The sequence below is a fragment of the Pelophylax lessonae genome, assembly GCF_965119305.1.
Source record: "Pelophylax lessonae genome assembly, chromosome: 12".
Lineage (NCBI taxonomy): Eukaryota > Metazoa > Chordata > Amphibia > Anura > Ranidae > Pelophylax > Pelophylax lessonae.
Window position 1 is genome coordinate 222711958 of NC_138779.1, and position 23943 is coordinate 222735900.

At 52.0% G+C, this 23943-nt stretch overlaps 1 protein-coding gene across 1 annotated transcript in view; it reads left to right on the forward strand.

Moving 5' to 3' along the window:
- Positions 1-9823: 9823 nt before the first annotated feature.
- Positions 9824-23943, forward strand: part of CROCC (ciliary rootlet coiled-coil, rootletin) — a 74426-nt gene continuing 60306 nt past the window's right edge. Inside the window, exons 1-3 of the mRNA XM_082274555.1 lie at positions 9824-10022; positions 16057-16198; positions 17048-17196. Of these exons, the coding sequence (XP_082130681.1) occupies positions 9963-10022; positions 16057-16198; positions 17048-17196 (351 nt within the window). The 5' untranslated portion in view covers positions 9824-9962. The remainder of the gene's footprint in view (positions 10023-16056; positions 16199-17047; positions 17197-23943) is intronic.

Here is a 23943-nt window from a genome sequence, read left to right on the forward strand (position 1 = left end):
TTTTTTCTTTTTTTTTTTTGTGGGACTACAAACTAGGCGAATGCTTTAATTTTTATATATTTTTTTACTAGTAATGGCGGCGATCTGCGATGTTTAGCGGTACCGCGACATTGCGGCGGACAGATCGGACCCCTAACTGACATTTTTGACACTTTTGGGGGGGGGACCAGTGACATTACTAGGGTAATCAGTGCTATAAATATGCACTGTCACTGTACTAATGACACTGGCAGGGAAGGGTTTAACATTGTGGGTGATCAAATGGGGTTAAATGTGAGCCTAGGGGAGTGATTCTAACTGTGGGGGGCGTGGCTTGTGAAATGATCATAGAGACCTGTGATCTTATATTGAAGGATCACAGGCGCTCTGTGATCATTGCAGAGTGAAGGACGGTCAGCTGTGTTTACAACATCCGCCCGTCCTTCTCTCTCAGCGGGGAACGATCGCGGGTGTCAGTCAGCAATCGGAGCCGCCTGCCCGCTTCATCGGCTTCTTCGCTGACGGCGCGCGCCTGCCCCCTAGCCTCCTGCTCACGACCGACATATAGCTACGTCGGTTTGCCCAGGAGCGGCAGCCTGCTGCAGTATAACGGCGGTCAGTCGGAAAGCGGTTAACATGGTCATGAACCACAAATTAGAGGAGAAAAGTTAAAAATCAATCTTATTTTTTTTTTTTTTTTACCAAAAGAGTAGTTGAAGCTTGGAGCAGACTTCCAGCAGAGGTGGGGAGTCAGTCAACAATAGGTGGTGTCAGATATGCTGGGGTTAGATATTGATCTATAAAAAAAAAAATTAAAGAAAAAGGGGAAACAAAAAATGGCGCAGACTCATTGGACCACTTGGTCTTTTTTCTGCCATGGTCACTCTTCTGTTTCTATAAATCTCAGAGGTCACTTACAATCTTTTATAAATCTGCAGTTTTCACTAAACTCATCCCTGGTGATCCTGCCATGGAGGGTTTATTCAGGCGCTTCCTGTTATTGGGTGACAACGCTCTGTCCCTGTCTCCCAAGTGTGCTCCTGCGTTGTCACACCGGCTTCCAATGGCTGCGCCAACACACATTACACAGACATGGCAAACTGTTGCCACCATCAGAAAACCCACCCTGAGAAATGCCATACTAGAGTGCATGGAGACAGTGCCGGGACAAGACCATCCAGCACCCAGGGCAAAGATGCCAAACTGCACCCTCCCTTCCCTTAGGGTTAGGTTCAGGGCAGCCACCCCTTGCCCCGGCCCTGCATGGAGACATGAGGTGACTGCAGGACAGCAGCACCACTGCGATGCAGCAAACGATGAAAATAGAGGAAACTTTTATGAATGAGGAATATTGCAGTTACCTCGTGTGGCTTTGGTGAGTTTGCTGTCACCATACAGCCTGGGGTCAGCGCAGGGAAGAGGGAGGATGGGCAGCACAGGGAGGACAATGACCAGAGATTGTGCCGTGCATTCACTCCCTGCCAGGTCAAATAGTAACCGCCAGGTAGACGGAGAAGATAAGCGCGCTTTGATCAGATTAATTCCACTTTGTTTGCAAACACAAGTAACTGTCTGGAGACCATTGTGCAGTCATGGCGATGTCGCTCCATTAGCGAGCGCTCCTACCCAGAATGCACTTCAGATTATGGAGCTTCTAAATAAAGAAGAATCTAAATGGATTTATGTAACCAGGTCATTGGCTGAGGTCCCTCTCCAGGCAGGACACTGACTGAGGTCCCTCTCCGGGCAGGACACTGACTGAGGTCCCTCTACGAACAGGACACTGACTGAGGTCCCTCTCGGGGCAGGACACTGACTGAGGTCCCTCTACGAGCAGGACACTGACTGAGGTCCCTCTACGAGCAGGACACTGACTGAGGTCCCTCTACGAGCAGGACACTGACTGAGGTCCCTCTACGAACAGGACACTGACTGAGGTCCCTCTGCAGGCAGGACACTGACTGAGGTCCCTCTACGAGCAGGACACTGACTGAGGTCCCTCTGCAGGCAGGACACTGACTGAGGTCCCTCTCCGGGCAGGACACTGACTGAGGTCCCTCTACGAACAGGACACTGACTGAGGTCCCTCTACGAGCAGGACACTGACTGAGGTCCCTCTACGAGCAGGACACTGACTGAGGTCCCTCTGCAGGCAGGACACTGACTGAGGTCCCTCTACGAGCAGGACACTGACTGAGGTCCCTCTGCAGGCAGGACACTGACTGAGGTCCCTCTCCGGGCAGGACACTGACTGAGGTCCCTCTACGAACAGGACACTGACTGAGGTCCCTCTACGAGCAGGACACTGACTGAGGTCCCTCTACGAGCAGGACACTGACTGAGGTCCCTCTGCAGGCAGGACACTGACTGAGGTCCCTCTACGAGCAGGACACTGACTGAGGTCCCTCTGCAGGCAGGACACTGACTGAGGTCCCTCTCCGGGCAGGACACTGACTGAGGTCCCTCTACGAACAGGACACTGACTGAGGTCCCTCTACAAGCAGGACACTAACTGAGGTCCCTCTCGGGGCAGGACACTGACTGAGGTCCCTCTCGGGGCAGGACACTGACTGAGGTCCCTCTACGAGCAGGACACTGACTGAGGTCCCTCTGCAGGCAGGACACTGACTGAGGTCCCTCTACGAGCAGGACACCAACTGAGGTCCCTCTCTGCAGGCAGGACAGTGACTGAGGTCCCTCTCAGGGCAGGACACTAACTGAGGTCCCTCTCCAGGCAGGACACTGACTGAGGTCCCTCTCGGGGCAGGACACTGACTGAGGTCCCTCTACGAGCAGGACACTGACTGAGGTCCCTCTACGAGCAGGACACTGACTGAGGTCCCTCTCTGCGGGCAGGACACTGACTGAGGTCCCTCTCGGGGCAGGACACTGACTGAGGTCCCTCTCGGGGCAGGACACTGACTGAGGTCCCTCTCCAGGCAGATCACCGACTGAGGTCCCTCTCCGGGCAGGACACTGACTGAGGTCCCTCTACGGGCAGGACACTGACTGAGGTCCCTCTACGGGCAGGACACTGACTGAGGTCCCTCTACGGGCAGGACACTGACTGAGGTCCCTCTCCCGGCAGATCACTGACTGAGGTCCCTCTTCTGGCAGGACACAGACTGGGGTCCCTCTCCTGGCAGGACACAGACTGGGGTCCCTCTTCGGGCAGATCACTGACTGGGGTCCCTCTTCGGGCAGATCACTGACTGGGGTCCCTCTTCGGGCAGATCACTGACTGGGGTCCCTCTTCGGGCAGGACACAGACTGGGGTCCCTCTCCTGGCAGGACACAGACTGGGGTCCCTCTTCGGGCAGATCACTGACTGGGGTCCCTCTTCGGGCAGATCACTGACTGGGGTCCCTCTTCGGGCAGATCACTGACTGGGGTCCCTCTTCGGGCAGATCACTGACTGGGGTCCCTCTTCGGGCAGATCACTGACTGGGGTCCCTCTTCGGGCAGATCACTGACTGGGGTCCCTCTCCCAGCAGATCATTGTAGCAGAAGGTGAGTTCTTTTTCCTTGTTATAGAGTGAAGTGTCAGCTTCCAGGACCACTTCCAGTGATATTAGTCCGGGGAAATCGGCTTATCATCTGTAAGCGGGAATTTATTTGAATTTATGAAAGCTGCTATGGAAGGGAATCGATCCTCTAAAGTCAGTGCAGCCTTTTCCTATGGGCGAAACAGGAAGTGAGGAAAAACCTCTCCAAAGTGAGGGAATCCCTGGTTGTCACCAGAACTAGTGTCCACATTGGGGAGATTTCCCTTCATTTCCTGCCTCATGGCCAAAACAGGAAGTAATAGGAAATCCCTCCAAAATGATAGGAATCACGGTCTGTCATCAAAACTAGTGTCCCCATTGGAAGATTTCCCTTCAGTTCCTGCTCCATGGCCAAAACAGGAAGTGAGGGAAAATCCCTCCAAAATGATAGGAATCCCTGGTTGTCACCAGAACTAGTGTACCTATTAGGGAGATTTCCCTTCACTTCCTGCCCCATGATCAAAACAGGAAGTGAGGGGAAATCACTCTAAAGTAAGGAAATCCCTGACTGTTACCAGAACTAGTGTCCCCATTGGAGGATTTCTCCTCTATTCCTGTTCTGGTGACAACCCAAAATTTCTTTCCCTCTGTGATAACGGTAAACAGGATAAATATAGGGGGTGGGGGGGGGGGTGGATCTCCCTAATGGGGACACAGACAGCAACAAAAGCCTGACAGGAGATCCAATCCATCCCCACTCCAAAACGTTTTGCCATTAGGCCCAGCCCGGGGTCTGGATCCTGAGAGAACCCCACTGCCGGACGTCCAATAGGAAGTGTCCACATCAATCAGGCAGTGGCAGGGACACCCGTAGAAGGACCCCTCCAGGAAGTCTCAGTGTTGGAGCGTCATGTGGCCACAGTGTCAGGTAAATAAAATGGCCTCTGGATGGGTTTATTATTGTAACTATGGCAATCAGTTTACCTCTATCCCAGGGGGGAGGGGCTCCACATTACAAAATGAAAGTGATGTCTGAGTCAGGCTCCTCCCTCTGTTTGGTGAATGAGGCCTCCATACAAGCATCTCCTAGAAATGGCGGTCAGGAGATCCAATGTAACTCTCCAATCATACTGAAGAGATGTGACTTCAAAGTGCAACCAAAACCATCAGATTTACAATAAATCCCCGGCTGTCACCAGAAATTGTGTCCCCTTTGAGGAGATTTCCCTTCACTTCCTGTTCCATAGCCAAAACAGGAAGTGAGAAGAAATCCTTACAAGTGAGGGAATCCCTGGTTGTCATCAGAACTAGTGTCCCCATTGGGGAGATTTCCCTTCACTTCCTGTCCCATAGCCCCAACAGGAAGTGAGAGGAAATCCTTACAAGTGAGGGGATCCCTGGCTGTCATCAGAACTAGTGTCCCCTTTGGGGGGGGGGGGTTTCCCTTCACTTCCTGTCCCATAGCCAAAATAGGAAGCAAGAGGAAATCCTTACAAGTGAGGGAATCCCTGGTTGTCCTCAAAATTTGTGTCCCCATTGGGGGGATTCCCCTTCACTTCCTGTCCCATAGCCACAACAGGAAGTGAGAGGAAATCCTTACAAATGGGGGGATCCCTGGTTGTCACCAGAACTAGTGTCCCAATTAGGGAGATTTCCCTTCACTTGCTGTCCCATAGCCCCAACAGGAAGTGAGAGGAAATCCTATTCCCAGCATGCTGTCAGTGATAACTCTCACAGTTGCTTGTGCTCTTAAATGGCCGGAGTCATAACTGATCACATGTGCAGCGCAATGCCATCTGCAGATCAAGAGAGGCCAAGATGGCCGCTTCCTTGTCTGTAAGGGATTGGTTACACATGCAGTTGAGAGGGGGAGTGGTAAAACACTGCGGTTGGGCTGCGTTTTTATCGTCCCTAAACTACGGGGGGGGGGGTACTCATGTTGGGGCTGCGGCAGGAATTCTACCCCATTCAAGTGAAGAAGACCGCGCTGCAACTGTGCACAATGCACATAGATACGGCGCGGTGGTGCAGAATTTGGGGGATCAAAACAGAACTCCCCCCCCCCCCACACTGCCTGTCAAATGCTCTCTGAAAAGCGATCCGAGCGTGGATCACTCTTCAGACAGCAGAGCATTTTTTTGCGTGTTTCAGGTGTGTTACCATTAAACTCTATGGAACGCGCATGAAAGATGGGGGCACGCAGGACGGTGTAACGCAGCGCCCCTGAAATGCACAGCTTTGAGCGCGGCGCGGAGAGGAGGGTTTACCTATGGATGGAAATCTGCGTGTCCTATTGGAAGAGATCGCACCGTGATTGGCCGCCATTAGTGGCAGTCGTAGGGTCACTATTACTGCGCAGGGAGCAGAGCGCTGTGCGTTTCCCTGCATTGCACTTTTTTTTTTCAACTTTATTTGTACTGACATTTACTGACATTTACTGACACTCTCTGTCACACGCAGGGTGGAAAAATTCCAATATCCTACAGTGGTCCCTCTCAGTATGGGGGAGGGGAAGGAGGGGGGGGGGGCATCAACAAGTCCCGGCAACGTACACAGTGGAGGTGTGAGGTCCCCATGGTAACGTGTACAGAACCTGTTTGCTGTAGATAAGTCTGTCACCTGTGCAGTGTATACAGGTGACATGGTGACATTACCTGTTGTTGTCATGGGAACCGACTCTCAGAGTGACAGCAGAAAGGGACATCACCCCCCACCCCCCACCAGGCTCTCTGCTGTCTCTCATTTCCATTGTTTTAGGTCACCTTTTTCTTCAGGAGGAAGTCGCGGGTCTCTCAATGATTACTTCTGATGGGGGGGGGGGGGGTAAACTCACACAGCACACACCAAGGCAATTTTTTCATTTTTTATTATCGCACACGTGTTTAAAAACCTATAAATTACCGTAAACCCCCCAAAAAAATCAGCTGTAAGAACGCCCCGTGTCCATGAGGCCTTACTCAAAAGTATTGGAAGGATCCAAAATACTCACAAACAGAAGCATAAAAACTGCATGTAAGTCCTCACATGATAGCTGATGCTTCCATCCAACAGTATGGCCGACTAACCAGCGTAAGGTAGCTCCTGCCGACGTGTTTCGTCATAAGCAGACGTCATCAGGGGTGTGGCGACATCACGTAAGTTAGCTTCTTCCTACGCGTTTCATCATAAGCAGATGTCGTCAGGGGTGTGGCGACATCACGTAAGCTAGCTCCTTCCGACGCGTTTCGTCATAAGCAGACGTCATCAGGGGTGTGGCGACGTCACGTAAGCTAGCTCCTTCCTACGCGTTTCATCATAAGCAGATGTCGTCAGGGGTGTGGCGACATCACGTAAGCTAGCTCCTTCCGACGCGTTTCGTCATAAGCAGACGTCATCAGGGGGCGTGGCGACGTACGTGCCCATCACTAATGCCGTTTTATTGAAGATCCTTGATGCTATAGCAGTGGAGAGTTGGAATGAGATATTCTCAGTATGTTTTTGGGGTCCGTGTGAACTCTTTCCTCCGGTGGCGGATTCTTCTCCGCACTTCTCCTGCGTGTATTTTTGCACATTTATGGACCCTTTTTTTGAAATTTTCATTTGCATGTTGGACTTTTCAAGAGCTCTTAAGAGCTGAATTTGTGTGTGAATATTTTGATGTCCCCTGACCCGGATTATTTATGGAGTCCGCCGCTTTTCACTATATCATTATTTATTTTAGCGCGAGTGATTTCTTGGTTTTATTAACCAGTTCCTGACCGCCCACAGCATGTATACTGCGACAGGGGCGGACCTTCTGCGCGAGCCGACGTCGGTCACGCGCCTGCAGCTAGGGGGCGAGCAAGCACCACCGGCGGCGCGCTCCCGCCCCCACTCGTCAGCGGGGACTCTGATGCAGCAGGCAGGCGGCTCTGCTTGCCGCCTGACACCCGCGATCGTTCCCCACGGAGAGAGAATTCTTCTCCCTGGAATGATCACAGAGCGCCTTCTATATAGGATCACATGTCTCTTTGATCATTTCACAGGCCACGCCCCCTTATAGTTAGAAAGCATCCCCTAGGCTCACATTTAACCCCTTGATCACCCACAGTGTTAACCCCTTCCCTGCCATTGTTACAGTGACAGTGCATATTTATAGCACTGATTACTGTAGTGATGTCACTGGTAACCCCAAAAGTGTCAGTTAGGGGTCCGATCTGTCCGCCGCAATGTCGCAGTCCCGCTAAACATCGCAGATCTCCGCCATTACTAGTAAAAAAATATATAAAAATTAAATCTTTCCCCTAGTTTGTAGCCGCGAATAACTTTTGTGCAAACCAATCAATATACGCTTATTATTGTAATAGAAATTGGCCTAAAATGATGAAAAAATTAGATTTTTATTTTTTTTTTATTGGATGTTTTATAGCAGAAAGTAAAAAAGTAAATATTATTTTTTGTCGCTCTTTTTTTGTTTATAGCGCAAAAAATAAAAATCGCACAGGAGATCAAATACCACCGAAAGAAATCTCTATTTGTGGGAAAAAAAAAAAAGACATCAATTTTATTTGGGTACAGCGTCGCACGACCGCACAATTGTCAGTTAAAGTAACGCAGTGCCGAATTGCAAAAGATAGCCTGGTCATTAAGGGGGTAAAACCTTCCGGTCCAGAAGTGGTTTATATATAAAATAAGATTTTTTTTATTCCACACATATATATATATATATACAGTATATATTTCTTTACACTTTTTTTCATTTTTTTTACTTTATTGTTATCTCCAGGAGGCTGAGCAGCTCCCTATGTGATGCCATGGGCAGGTGACACCCCTATTGTCTCCCCTCTCCGCCACTAGCTGAGGAATGACAGCCGTGACCCCGGAAGTGACATATTGCACATCCCTTCCGGGGTCATTGGTCACAGGAGGGATCAGGAAGGAAATGGATGTTCCCTGAATTCCTTCTGATATCTCCAGGGAAGCCGTCCAGGGCTGCTCAGTGGGAAGGAAGGGTCTGAGAACCTCTATGGGTGCCGCTGCCAGGGGCTCCCCTTATGGAACCCCCATAAAAGTGATCAGTTGGCTCTAGAACTGCCCAATCACTTTCATCGGAAAGACCCTCACTGGTTCTTAAAGCTTCAGCAGCTGTGAGCTTCATTTATCCCCGTCTACCATGCGTTTATAAATGTAGAGGATGTGTATCTCCTCCCAGAAACACCAATCTCATATATTACAGCACAGGGATGGTGGGAACCCCTCATAATGGGCACAGCGGGGGTACAGACCCAGGAACTCAGCACAGGGATGGAGGGAACCCCTCATAATGGGCACAGCGGGGGTACAGACCCAGGAACTCAGCACAGGGATGGAGGGAACCCCTCATAATGGGCACAGCGGGGGTACAGACCCGGGAACTCAGCACAGGGATGGGGGGAACCCCTCATAATGGGCACAGCGGGGGTACAGACCCAGGAACTCAGCACAGGGATGGGGGGAACCCCTCATAATGAGCACAGCGGGGGTACAGACCCGGGAACTCAGCACAGGGATGGTGGGAACCCCTCATAATGGGCACAGCGGGTGTACAGACCCAGGAACTCAGCACAGGGATGGTGGGAACCCCTCATAATGGGCACAGCGGGGGTACAGACCCGGGAACTCAGCACAGGGATGGGGGGAACCCCTCATAATGGGCACAGCGGGGGTACAGACCCAGGAACTCAGCACAGGGATGGAGGGAACCCCTCATAATGGGCACAGCGGGGGTACAGACCCGGGAACTCAGCACAGGGATGGGGGGAACCCCTCATAATGGGCACAGCGGGGGTACAGACCCAGGAACTCAGCACAGGGATGGAGGGAACCCCTCATAATGGGCACAGCGGGGGTACAGACCCGGGAACTCAGCACAGGGATGGTGGGAACCCCTCATAATGGGCACAGCGGGGGTACAGACCCAGGAACTCAGCACAGGGATGGTGGGAACCCCTCATAATGGGCACAGCGGGTGGGGGAGGGGTGTTTGTCCATCATCCAGTATATGAGATTTGTGTAATGGAATCTGGTGCATGCTGTGATCTGATTGGTTGTGGTGATCGATGTATACGGATTTGTCCCATGAGGCATTGCAAGACTGACAGTTACAAGCATGACTCCCAAAGGCAGAGGAATGATGGGACTTGTAGTTCTGCAAAAGCTGGAGGTCCGCATTTAGCCCCCCCCCCCTCCCCCCTATTCGGTGTTCCTGAGTGCTGGGCGCCCTCTGGCGGATGTCAGGCGCAGTGCGCTGTCTGTAGGCGGCGCTCCTGGAAGTTTGCTGTTTCCATGGTTACATGCAGGAAGCGGTGCACCCCACTGGGGGGAGCTCTGGGTCCTAGAGACCACCATGCGGCCTCTCCATTCATGTGGCCTGTGCTGACAATGGGTGTGAATGGAGGCGGGGGAGGGGGAGGGGAGTGAGGGAGATTTGTGTATAATCTGCTCATACAATGCTCCTCCGATCACTGGGGCCCATGACTGTCCTCGGGGGTCCCTGTATAGATGAGTGCGGCGGAGGAGGGCCCGGACCCCGCTGAGGACAGCCTGGAAGCCGTCATACAGGTGGGTGACACCCGGGGGGAGGGGACATTAGAGTGTAAGCTCCTCTGGTACAGAGACTGATGTGACTGTGGGGGAGGGGACATTAGAGTGTAAGCTCCTCCTCTTGGGGGACATTAGAGTGTAAGCTCCTCCTCTAGGGGGACATTAGAGTGTAAGCTCCTCTGGGGGGACATTAGAGTGTAAGCTCCTCTGGGGGGGGGGGGGGACATTAGAGTGTAAGCTCCTCTGGGGGGGACATTAGAGTGTAAGCTCCTCTGGGGGGACATTAGAGTGTAAGCTCCTCTGGGGGGGACATTAGAGTGTAAGCTCCTATGGGGGGGACATTAGAGTGTAAGCTCCTCTGGGGGGGGGGACATTAGAGTGTAAGCTCCTCTGGGGGGGGGGGACATTACAGTGTAAGCTCCTCTTGGGGGACATTAGTGTGTAAGCTCCTCTGGGGGGACATTAGAGTGTAAGCTCCTCTGGGGGGGGGGGACATTACAGTGTAAGCTCCTATGGGGGGACATTAGAGTGTAAGCTCCTCTGGGGGGACATTAGAGTGTAAGCTCCTCTGGGGGGACATTAGAGTGTAAGCTCCTCTGGGGGGACATTAGAGTGTAAGCTCCTCTGGGGGGGGGGACATTAGAGTGTAAGCTCCTCTGGGGGGGGGACATTAGAGTGTAAGCTCCTCTGGGGGGACATTAGAGTGTAAGCTCCTCTGGGGGGGACATTAGAGTGTAAGCTCCTCTGGGGGGACATTAGAGTGTAAGCTCCTCTGGGGGGGGGGGGACATTAGAGTGTAAGCTCCTCTGGGGGGGACATTAGAGTGTAAGCTCCTATGGGGGGACATTAGAGTGTAAGCTCCTCTGGGGGGGACATTAGAGTGTAAGCTCCTCTGGGGGGGACATTAGAGTGTAAGCTCCTCTGGGGGGGGGGACATTAGAGTGTAAGCTCCTATGGGGGGACATTAGAGTGTAAGCTCCTCTGGGGGGACATTAGTGTGTAAGCTCCTCTGGGGGGGGGGGGGGGGACATTACAGTGTAAGCTCCTCTTGGGGGACATTAGTGTGTAAGCTCCTCTGGGTGGGGACATTAGAGTGTAAGCTCCTCTTGGGGGACATTAGTGTGTAAGCTCCTCTGGGGGGGGGGGGACATTACAGTGTAAGCTCCTATGGGGGGACATTAGAGTGTAAGCTCCTCTGGGGGGACATTGGAGTGTAAGCTCCTCTGGGGGGACATTGGAGTGTAAGCTCCTCTGGGGGGGGGGGACATTACAGTGTAAGCTCCTATGGGGGGACATTAGAGTGTAAGCTCCTCTGGGGGGACATTAGAGTGTAAGCTCCTCTGGGGGGGACATTAGAGTGTAAGCTCCTCTGGGGGGACATTAGAGTGTAAGCTCCTCTGGGGGGGGGGGGACATTACAGTGTAAGCTCCTATGGGGGGACATTAGAGTGTAAGCTCCTCTGGGGGGGGGGGACATTACAGTGTAAGCTCCTATGGGGGGACATTAGAGTGTAAGCTCCTCTGGGGGGACATTAGAGTGTAAGCTCCTCTGGGGGGGACATTAGAGTGTAAGCTCCTCTGGGGGGACATTAGAGTGTAAGCTCCTCTGGGGGGGGGGACATTAGAGTGTAAGCTCCTCTGGGGGGGGGACATTAGAGTGTAAGCTCCTCTGGGGGGACATTAGAGTGTAAGCTCCTCTGGGGGGGACATTAGAGTGTAAGCTCCTCTGGGGGGACATTAGAGTGTAAGCTCCTCTGGGGGGGGGGGGACATTAGAGTGTAAGCTCCTCTGGGGGGGACATTAGAGTGTAAGCTCCTATGGGGGGACATTAGAGTGTAAGCTCCTCTGGGGGGGACATTAGAGTGTAAGCTCCTCTGGGGGGGACATTAGAGTGTAAGCTCCTCTGGGGGGGGGGACATTAGAGTGTAAGCTCCTATGGGGGGACATTAGAGTGTAAGCTCCTCTGGGGGGACATTAGTGTGTAAGCTCCTCTGGGGGGGGGGGGGGACATTACAGTGTAAGCTCCTCTTGGGGGACATTAGTGTGTAAGCTCCTCTGGGTGGGGACATTAGAGTGTAAGCTCCTCTTGGGGGACATTAGTGTGTAAGCTCCTCTGGGGGGGGGGGGACATTACAGTGTAAGCTCCTATGGGGGGACATTAGAGTGTAAGCTCCTCTGGGGGGACATTACTCCTCTTCTGGGGGGACATTAGAGTGTAAGCTCCTCTGGGGGGACATTGGAGTGTAAGCTCCTCTGGGGGGACATTAGAGTGTAAGCTCCTCTGGGGGGATATTAGAGTGTAAGCTCCTCTGGGGGGACATTAGAGTGTAAGCTCCTATGGGGGGGACATTAGAGTGTAAGCTCCTCTGGTGGGGACATTAGAGTGTAAGCTCCTCTGGGGGGGGGGACATTAGAGTGTAAGCTCCTCTGGGGGGACATTAGAGTGTAAGCTCCTCTGGGGGGGGGGGGGGACATTAGAGTGTAAGCTCCTCTGGGGGGGACATTAGAGTGTAAGCTCCTATGGGGGGGACATTAGAGTGTAAGCTCCTCTTGGGGGACATTAGAGTGTAAGCTCCTCTGGGGGGACATTAGAGTGTAAGCTCCTCTGGGGGGGACATTAGAGTGTAAGCTCCTCTGGGGGGGGGGACATTAGAGTGTAAGCTCCTATGGGGGGACATTAGAGTGTAAGCTCCTCTGGGGGGACATTAGAGTGTAAGCTCCTCTGGTGAGGACATTAGTGTGTAAGCTCCTCTGGGTGGGGACATTAGAGTGTAAGCTCCTCTGGGTGGGGACATTAGAGTGTAAGCTCCTCTGGGGGGGGGGGGACATTACAGTGTAAGCTCCTATGGGGGGGACATTAGAGTGTAAGCTCCTCTTGGGGGACATTAGTGTGTAAGCTCCTCTGGGGGGACATTAGTGTGTAAGCTCCTCTGGGGGGACATTAGAGTGTAAGCTCCTCTGGGGGGGGGACATTAGAGTGTAAGCTCCTCTTGGGGGACATTAGTGTGTAAGCTCCTCTGGGGGGACATTAGAGTGTAAGCTCCTCTGGGGGGACATTAGAGTGTAAGCTCCTCTGGGGGGACATTAGAGTGTAAGCTCCTCTGGGGGGACATTAGAGTGTAAGCTCCTCTGGGGGGGGGGGGGGACATTAGAGTGTAAGCTCCTCTGGGGGGGACATTAGAGTGTAAGCTCCTCTGGGGGGACATTAGAGTGTAAGCTCCTCTGGGGGGGACATTAGAGTGTAAGCTCCTATGGGGGGGACATTAGAGTGTAAGCTCCTCTGGGGGGACATTAGAGTGTAAGCTCCTCTGGGGGGGGGGGGACATTACAGTGTAAGCTCCTCTTGGGGGACATTAGTGTGTAAGCTCCTCTGGGGGGACATTAGAGTGTAAGCTCCTCTGGGGGGGGGGGACATTACAGTGTAAGCTCCTATGGGGGGACATTAGAGTGTAAGCTCCTCTGGGGGGGGGGGGACATTACAGTGTAAGCTCCTATGGGGGGACATTAGAGTGTAAGCTCCTCTGGGGGGACATTAGAGTGTAAGCTCCTCTGGGGGGGACATTAGAGTGTAAGCTCCTCTGGGGGGGGGGGACATTAGAGTGTAAGCTCCTCTGGGGGGGGGACATTAGAGTGTAAGCTCCTCTGGGGGGACATTAGAGTGTAAGCTCCTCTGGGGGGGACATTAGAGTGTAAGCTCCTCTGGGGGGACATTAGAGTGTAAGCTCCTCTGGGGGGGGGGGGACATTAGAGTGTAAGCTCCTCTGGGGGGGACATTAGAGTGTAAGCTCCTATGGGGGGACATTAGAGTGTAAGCTCCTCTGGGGGGGACATTAGAGTGTAAGCTCCTCTGGGGGGGACATTAGAGTGTAAGCTCCTCTGGGGGGGGGGACATTAGAGTGTAAGCTCCTATGGGGGGACATTAGAGTGTAAGCTCCTCTGGGGGGACATTAGTGTGTAAGCTCCTCTGGGGGGGGGGGGACATTACAGTGTAAGCTCCTCTTGGGGGACATTAGTGTGTAAGCTCCTCTGGGTGGGGACATTAGAGTGTAAGCTCCTCTTGGGGGACATTAGTGTGTAAGCTCCTCTGGGGGGGGGGGGACATTACAGTGTAAGCTCCTATGGGGGGACATTAGAGTGTAAGCTCCTCTCTGGGGGGACATTACTCCTCTTCTGGGGGGACATTAGAGTGTAAGCTCCTCTGGGGGGACATTGGAGTGTAAGCTCCTCTGGGGGGACATTAGAGTGTAAGCTCCTCTGGGGGGATATTAGAGTGTAAGCTCCTCTGGGGGGACATTAGAGTGTAAGCTCCTATGGGGGGGACATTAGAGTGTAAGCTCCTCTGGTGGGGACATTAGAGTGTAAGCTCCTCTGGGGGGGGGGACATTAGAGTGTAAGCTCCTCTGGGGGGACATTAGAGTGTAAGCTCCTCTGGGGGGGGGGGGGACATTAGAGTGTAAGCTCCTCTGGGGGGGACATTAGAGTGTAAGCTCCTATGGGGGGGACATTAGAGTGTAAGCTCCTCTTGGGGGACATTAGAGTGTAAGCTCCTCTGGGGGGGACATTAGAGTGTAAGCTCCTCTGGGGGGGGGGACATTAGAGTGTAAGCTCCTATGGGGGGACATTAGAGTGTAAGCTCCTATGGGGGGACATTAGAGTGTAAGCTCCTCTGGGGGGACATTAGAGTGTAAGCTCCTCTGGTGAGGACATTAGTGTGTAAGCTCCTCTGGGTGGGGACATTAGAGTGTAAGCTCCTCTGGGTGGGGACATTAGAGTGTAAGCTCCTCTGGGGGGGGGGGGACATTACAGTGTAAGCTCCTATGGGGGGGACATTAGAGTGTAAGCTCCTCTTGGGGGACATTAGAGTGTAAGCTCCTCTGGGGGGACATTAGAGTGTAAGCTCCTCTGGGTGGGGACATTAGAGTGTAAGCTCCTCTGGGTGGGGACATTAGAGTGTAAGCTCCTCTGGGGGGGGGGGGACATTACAGTGTAAGCTCCTATGGGGGGACATTAGAGTGTAAGCTCCTCTGGGGGGACATTAGAGTGTAAGCTCCTCTGGGGGGACATTAGAGTGTAAGCTCCTCTGGGGGGGACATTAGAGTGTAAGCTCCTCTGGGGGGGACATTAGAGTGTAAGCTCCTCTGGGGGGACATTAGAGTGTAAGCTCCTCTGGGGGGACATTAGAGTGTAAGCTCCTCTGGGGGGGACATTAGAGTGTAAGCTCCTCTGGGGGGACATTAGAGTGTAAGCTCCTCTGGGGGGACATTAGAGTGTAAGCTCCTCTGGGGGGGACATTAGAGTGTAAGCTCCTCTGGGGGGACATTAGAGTGTAAGCTCCTCTGGGGGGGACATTAGAGTGTAAGCTGCTCTGGGGGGGACATTAGAGTGTAAGCTCCTCTGGGGGGACATTACTCCTCTTCTGGTGGGGACATTAGGTCAGTGTTTCTCAACTCCGGTCCTCAGGGCCCACTAACAGGCCAGATTTTAAGTATTACCTTGGGGAGATGCAGACTAGAATACTGCAATCACTGAGCAGCAAATGATATCACCTGGAATGTATTTCAGTTATCTTGCAAACCTGGCCTGTTAGTGTGCCCTGAGGACCACTGCATTAGAGTGTAAGCTCCTCTGGTGGGGACATTAGAATGTAAGCTCCTCTTCTAGTGGAGGCATTAGAGTGTAAGCTCTTCTAGTAGAAACATTACTCTTCTTCTTGGTTGGGACATTAGAGTGTAAGCTCCTCTGGTGTGGATATTAGAGTGTAAGCTCTTCTGGTGGGGATATTAGAGTGTAAGCTCCTCTGGTGGGGACATTAGAGTGTAAGCTCCTCTGGTGGGGATATTAGAGTGTAAGCTTCTGTGCTATTGATCTTCTGATGGTGCAGTAAGCCTGTATTTATCTTCCAGCATGCTGGCAATTATTTTCTGTGTATAACTGCGATCCTCTGCTGTTTGCGGTGTGGGAGGAGCTTGGAATAGATGGCGGGTGATTCCAGATGTGTTATCAGTGATTTGCACCCTCGGTGAGATCTGACTGCGATATTCGTTCTCTTTCAGAAACTGACCCTCCGGGTCCTCAGTATTCCGGATCAGAGGTCCCTCACCGTCCGTGGTGACACCATCAACACCGCCCCACACCCCCTTCCGCTTCGCATCCGACAGATTGTAACACAAAACCTCAGTCCTCCCCCGCAGCCAGGTGAGTGCGGTATATAGTATATAATGATATAATGTGTCAGTGTATACCCCCGATCCCCTCCCCCGCAGCCAGGTGAGTGCGGTATATAGTATATAATGTGTCAGTGTATACTCCCCAGTCCCCTCCCCCACAGCCAGGCGAGTGCAGTATATAGTATATAATGTGTCAGTGTATACCCCCGATCCCCTCCCCCGCAGCCAGGTGAGTGCAGTATATAGTATATAATGTGTCAGTGTATACCCCCCAGTCCCCTCCCCCACAGCCAGGTGGGTGCAGTATATAGTATATAATGTGTCAGTGTATACCCCCGATCCCCTCCCCCGCAGCCAGGTGAGTGCAGTATATAGTATATAATGTGTCAGTGTATACTCCCCAGTCCCCTCCCCCACAGCCAGGCGAGTGCAGTATATAGTATATAATGTGTCAGTGTATACCCCCGATCCCCTCCCCCGCAGCCAGGTGAGTGCAGTATATAGTATATAATGTGTCAGTGTATACCCCCCAGTCCCCTCCCCCCACAGCCAGGTGGGTGCAGTATATAGTATATAATGATATAATGTGTCAGTGTATACCCCCGATCCCCTCCCCCGCAGCCAGGTGAGTGCAGTATATAGTATATAATGTGTCAGTGTATACCCCCCAGTCCCCTCCCCCACAGCCAGGTGGGTGCAGTATATAGTATATAATGATATAATGTGTCAGTGTATACCCCCGATCCCCTCCCCCGCAGCCAGGTGAGTGCGGTATATAGTATATAATGTGTCAGTGTATACCCCCGATCCCCTCCCCCGCAGCCAGGTGAGTGCGGGGTATACAGGATATAATGTGTTCATGGCATGTTCTCCGCAGGTGACACTGCAGACATGTCCTCCCTCCTCTCCATACAAGAGGAGAATCGCATCCTGCAGCAGGAGCTGTCCCGGGTGGAGGATCTCCTGGCGCAGAGCCGCGCAGAGAGGGATGAGCTCGCCATCAAATACAACGCCATCAGTGAGAGGGTGAGTTGTGCCCGCCGGGCCTCTTTGTACATCGCTCCTCCCGTTGTTACATTTTATTGATACCAGGCGGCAGCGCGGAATTCAGTGTACAGCCATGACACACGTAAAGCCTCAGCTGTGCATGTTTCCCCATGAGAGGGGGAGGGAGGGGCGTGCGTCTGTTCCCTCCACTCAGGTCTCGGATTACTCTCAGCTCTCTGTGCAGTGTGTGACATCAGATACCTGCCCCCTGCCTGCGGGACGTGAGAAATGCTGTGTAAAATGTGTGCTTTCAGATGCTGGAGAGAAGAGAGGGCTGCAGATAAACAGGTACAATTTATGTAGGAGGATTTGTTTCCTCTCTGTATAGCTCTTGTTTGAGCTTAGGAGGAGGAGGAGAGAGAGTACAGCCCACACCTCTTCCTGGCTTGCTCCTCCTCTCCTCGCCGCTTCCAATGCTGGGCTGACAGAAGTAGTCAGAGCGGGGGAGGAGGAGGAGAGAGAGCACAGCCCACACCTCTTCCTGGCTTTCTCCTCCTCTCCTCGCCACTTCCAGCACTGGGCTGACAGAAGTAGTCAGAGCAAGGAAGGAGGAGGAGGAGGAGGAGAGAGAGCACAGCCCACACCTCTTCCTGGCTTTCTCCTCCTCTCCTCGCCACTTCCAATGCTGGGCTGACAGAAGTAGTCAGAGCAGGGAAGGAGGAGGAGAGAGAGCACAGCCCACACCTCTTCCTGGCTTTCTCCTCCTCTCCTTGCCGCTTCCAATGCTGGGCTGACAGAAGTAGTCAGAGCAGGGAAGGAGGAGGAGAGAGAGAGAGCACAGCCCACACCTCTTCCTGGCTTGCTCCTCCTCTTCTCGCCACTTCCAATGCTGGGCTGACAGAAGTAGTCAGAGCAGGGGAGGAGCCTCCGGTGATGTAAATGATTGCAGAATAAAGGGGGACTGAAAAATGGTTTCTTCACACCCAAGGTGAACATTTAAATCTTCTTACCAGATTGCAAGGCCCCTATATTATAGGTGGCCCAATGGAGGAAGGGGTCTACTAACTACGGGAAAGACTTATGTCATTTTTATTGTTGTGTGTTTTTTTTTTTTTCTCCTAGTAATGGCGGCTATCTGCGATTTTTAGTGGAACTGCGACATTGTGGCGGACAGATCGGACACTAACTGACATTTTTGACACTTTTGGGGGGACCAGTGACATTACTACAGTAATCAGTGCTAAAAATATTCACTGTCACTGTAATAATGACACTGGCAGGGAAGGGGTTAACTCTGTGGGTTATCAAACGGTTAAGCGTGAGCCTAGGGGGTTCTTTTTAACTGTGAGGGGGATGGGCTTGTGGAATGAACACAGAGACCTGTGATCCTAAATAGGAGGAGCTCTGTGTTCATTACTGACAGAACAAACGATGTGTTTACAACGGCAGACCGCCGTTCTCTCTTCATGGGGAAGGAAGGCGGCCGCCGGCCCCGCGAATCAGCTTCCCCGCTGGCTAATGAGGGCGCGAGCGCCTCTGGCGGCACATGCGCGCACCCCAGGAGCGCTCCTGCGAACCGCCGTACAGGCACAGCAGTAGCCGAGCCAGCCTGCCGCAGTATATCTGCAGCAAGCGGTCAGCAAGTGGTTAATGACACCCCCAGATCGGATCGCAGTGCGAAGTGGGAAATGGTGCAGGAATCGGATCGCAGTGGGAAATGGTGCAGGAATCGGATCACAGTGCAAAGTCGGAAATGGTGCAGGAATCGGATCACAGTGGGAAATGGTGCAGGAATCGGATCACAGTGGGAAATGGTGCAGGAATCGGATCGCAGTGGGAAATGGTGCAGGAATCGGATCGCAGTGGGAAATGGTGCAGGAATCGGATCGCAGTGGGAAATGGTGCAGGAATCGGATCGCGTAGGTGTGAACAACCATGTGATCCGATTCCAGTGTGCACCATTTTGGTGTGAATGTGATACAAATTCATACATACAATCTCTATGGGTGAATTTACATCACACAGACTTGGCATGGGCTCTGCACAGCAATGCGGTGCGATTTACATGCGATGTCAGACATTGCAATAGTTTGAACCCAGCCTTAGACTTTGTTTTATTTTCACCTGGTGATCTGCCCCGTAAGTCTGTTTGTTTTTTTTTATCTACAGAAAAAGCCCTTCTGCAGATTCAGCAGTTAGAAGGTTCTGACAAATCACTTACCTCTGGCGGGGGTGCTTGCAATGATCAGCTTTTATTTTTTATTGACAACCTTTATCACAAAAGGGAAAAAAAAAAAAAACTTTGCTGTATCTGATTTATAAAGTGTGAGCTGGAGTTTGTTAGTGTATCCAAATCTGCTAGTCCATCTAACACTCCCCATGTTGACAATGCTGCTGTCCAAAGGTACAACCTGCTCTGGGTGGTTTATCCCATTGGTGTGTAGGGATCCCTCGACTCGCTTTGCTCTGGGTGGTTTATCCCATTGGTGTGTTGGGATCCCTCAGCGCTGACATGTTCGGTACGGGGCGGGAATGATATCCGTGAATACACTTCACAAGCACCACACTGACTATGAGAGGCGATGAAGGAGATTTACAAAGACTGGAGCACTCATAATCTGGTGCAGCTTTGCATGGCAGCCAATCAGCTTCTCACTTCAGTGCATTCAATTAAGCTTTGACAAAAAAAAAAAAACTGGAAGCTGATTGGCTCCCATGCAAAGCTGCACCAGATTCTGAGTGCTCCAGTTTTTGTAAATTAACCCCAAAGTAACATTTTTTTTTATAAACATTGATCAGACAGGAGATAGAGAGATACAAAGTAACATTGTTTATAAACATTGATCAGACGGGAGATGGAGAGATACAAAGTAACATTGTTTATAAACATTGATCAGACGGGAGATAGAGAGATTCAAAGTAACATTGTTTATAAACATTGAGAGAGATACAAAGTAACATTGTTTATAAACATTGATCAGACGGGAGATAGAGAGATACAAAGTAACATTGTTTATAAACATTGATCGGACGGGAGATAGAGAGATACAGAGTAACATTGTTTATAAACATTGATCAGACGGGAGATAGAGAGATACAAAGTAACATTGTTTATAAACATTGATCAGACAGAAGACAGAGAGATACAAAGTAACATTGTTTATAAACATTGATCAGACAGGAGATAGAGATACAAAGTAACATTGTTTATAAACCTTGATCAGACGGCAGATGGAGAGATACAAAGTAACATTGTTTATAAACATTGATCAGACAGGATATAGAGAGATACAAAGTAACATTGTTTATAAACATTGATCAGATGGGATATAGAGAGATACAAAGTAACATTGTTTATAAACATTGATCAGACAGGAGATAGAGAGATACAAAGTAACATTGTTTATAAACATTGATCAGACAGGAGATAGAGAGATACAAAGTAACATATTTTATAAACATTGATTCACTACAATTGAAGAGTGCAGAACTGGTGCAGCTGTGTGTGGCAACCAATCAGCTTCTAACTTCAGTTTGTTCAATTAACCACTTCCCGCGAATTGACGTCCCTTTCCCTGTACGTTGGCTCGGAGAAGTGGTTGTAGCGGGATGATCTGCAGCTGCAGGCATTACCCTGGTACCGTTCTTTAGAGCCGGCGGTCGGCTTTCAGGAGATAACAGCTGATGCAGCTCAGCAGCCGCTATCCTAGCAAGTGGAAGGGGACGCCCAGGGCCGGACTGGTCTATCGGGATACCGGGAAAACTCCCGGTGGTTGAGACAAGGCCGCCAGCAGCGCTTTAAGCATTGGCGGCCGCTGCCGGTGGTGGTCTGGACGGATCGATCAGATTCCGGTCCGGTGACTCCGGTCTCCTCTCCGCTCTCTGCCGGTGCCGCCGTCACTCCCGTCTCCCGCCGTGTCCGTCTACTAGTCTCTGACTCAGTGCGGCAGCGTGACTGACGCACGCGACGTGACGTCAGCGGGGTCAGTATGGGGCCATGGGATGTCCAGGATGATGATTGGTCCAGGCTGTAGACTGGACCAATCACAGCCAGGATATCAGAAAGTGGGGGTGTCCAATCGCAAAGACTTGCGCCCAGGTTATGCCCCCAGAAGGCAGCCAATCGGCGCCTCTTCTGGGACGTAAACCCCCCCCCCCCCCCCCCAGCCACCAGTTCCATCACAGAGGCCGGCGAACCCAATTTTTTTTTTTACAACTTTATTTGTTCGCTTCTATCACGTGAAATACATGTACGTTTTTTGGTGGTAAATAACATGACAAAATATGGATTATTTAAAGGGGTAACTATGAATGCTTTATCAAGGCACTCTTCCTTGATCACTCATGGCCCCTTTAACACTTGTGTGGCATCAAAGTCAGGCAATTTTTTACCGCGTTTTTTGCAGCAAATTTTTCTTTTTGCGCCCCCCCCAAAGATTTTGAGCACCAGCCGCCACTGCTAAGGGATCTGTCTGTACAGGGAGGGGGCTTACTAAGGGGTCTGTACTGGGATGGGGGTTTACTAAGGGGTCTGTCTGTACTGGGAGGGGGCTTACTAAGGGGTCTGTACTGGGAGGGGGGCTTACTAAGGGGTCTGTACTGGTAGGGGGGCTTACTGATGGGTCTGTACTGGTAGGGGGGCTTACTGGGGGGTCTGTACTGGGAGGGGGGCTTACTGGGGGGTCTGTACTGGGAGGGGGGCTTGCTGGGGGGTCTGTACTGGGAGGGGGGCTTACTGGGGGTCTGTACTGGGAGGGGGGCTTACTGGGGGGTCTGTACTGGGAGGGGGGCTTGCTGGGGGGTCTGTACTGGGAGGGGGGCTTGCTGAGGGGTCTGTACTGGGAGGGGGGCTTGCTGAGGGGTCTGTACTGGGAAGGGGGCTTGCTGGGGGGTCTGTACTGGGAGGGGGGCTTGCTGGGGGTTCTGTACTGGGAGGGGGGCTTGCTGAGGGGTCTGTACTGGGAGGGGGGCTTGCTGAGGGGTCTGTACTGGGAGGGGGGCTTGCTGGGGGGTCTGTACTGAGAGGGGGGCTTGCTGGGGGGGTCTGTACTAAGAGGGGGGCTTGCTGAGGGGTCTGTACTGAGAGGTGGGCTTGCTGGAGGGATCTGTACTGGGAGGGGGGCTTACTGAGGGGTCTGTATTGTATTAGGGATAGGGGGGAAACAGCATTGTATTAGGGGGAGGGGGGGTGGTCAGCATTTTATAAGGGGGAGGGGCCGGGGGAACAGCATTGTATTAGGGGGAGGGAGGGTCAGCATTGTATTAGGGGGAGGGACGTTACGCTGGTATAATGACGCAATGCTATGGGGCTGGTATGTCATTTTTCCAGGGCTGGTTTTCATACCCAGTCTGGCCCTGGGGACGCCCCCCCCTCCTCCCACCATATTCTGTGGCTCTGTCCCCGTCTTCTGTCCCACCGGGAGACCCGAGCAACCACCTGGCATGTCCGCCAGCCAACAATGCCGGATTGGGCTTTGATCGGGTCTCTGATGTAGTAAACCGGAAGTGGTGTCACTTCCGGTTTACTCGGCTGCTAACGGCGTCAATTTTAACCACTTGCCTACCAGGCACTTTCACCCCCTTCCTGCCCAGGCCAATTTTCAGCTTTCAGCGCTCTCACGCTTTGAATGACAATTGCGCGGTCATGCTACACTGTACCCATATGAAATTTTGTATCGTTTTTTTCACACAAATAGAGCTTTCTTTTGGTGGTATTTAATCACCGCTGGCTTTTTTATTTCTTACAAAAAAAAAGAAAAAAGAAAATTTTGAAAAAAAAAAAAGTTTTTTTCTTATTTTCTGCGAGTAAATTTTGAAAATAAATACATTTTTCTCCTTCACTGATGAGGTGGCACTTATGGGCACTGATGAGGTGGCACTGATGAGGAGGTACTAATATGCTGCACTGCTGGGCACTGAGAGGTGGCACTGCTGGGCACTGAGAGGTGGCACTGCTGGGCACTGAGAGGCGGGACTGACGGGCGGCACTGATGGGCACTGAGAGGCGGCACTGCTGGACACTGATGGGTGGCACTGATGGACAATGACGGGTGGCACTGATGAGCACTGATGGGCGGCACTGATGGGCAGCACCATCAGTGCCCACACTCAGTGCCCATAGTGCTGCCAGTCAGTGCTCATCAGTACCTAGATGAGCAGGCACTGATAAGCACTGACTAGCAGCACTATGGGCACTGATTGTGGGCACTGATGGGGGGCACTGATGGAGGGCACTGTGGGCACTGATGGTGGGCACATTGTATTTTATTTACCTCTGTTGTAATCAGGGCACTGGTGATCAGTGCCCTGATTACATTTTTCCGTGTCCACGAACGGCTGATCGGCTCTGCTCCTTCCTCACACTGCAGTCTCTGTGTGAGGAAGGAGAGCTGGCGATGAGAGATGATCTCATATGTTTACATAGGAGATCATCTCTCATTGCATGGGCCGATCACGTGGTAAATGGCCGCTGTGATTGGCCATTTACCACGATCTGTGATTGGCTGTGTCCAAGGGACACGGCCGACACAGATTTTCCCCGATGCGCGCTCACGGGGAGCCTGTCTCTGGGAGGCCGTATAAAGACGGCCTCCCAGAAATTAGAGCCCGTGCTGTAGCCGTCTTTCGGCTATAGCGCGGGCCAGAAGAAGTTAAAAAAGTGTCAGTATTCAAAAATGCTGAATTTGGCATTTTGAACACATTGAAGTGCGGGGGAGGGGTTTGGTGTCTTTTAGACCCCCGATCTCTCCATAAAGAGTACCTGTCACTGCTATTACTGTCACACGG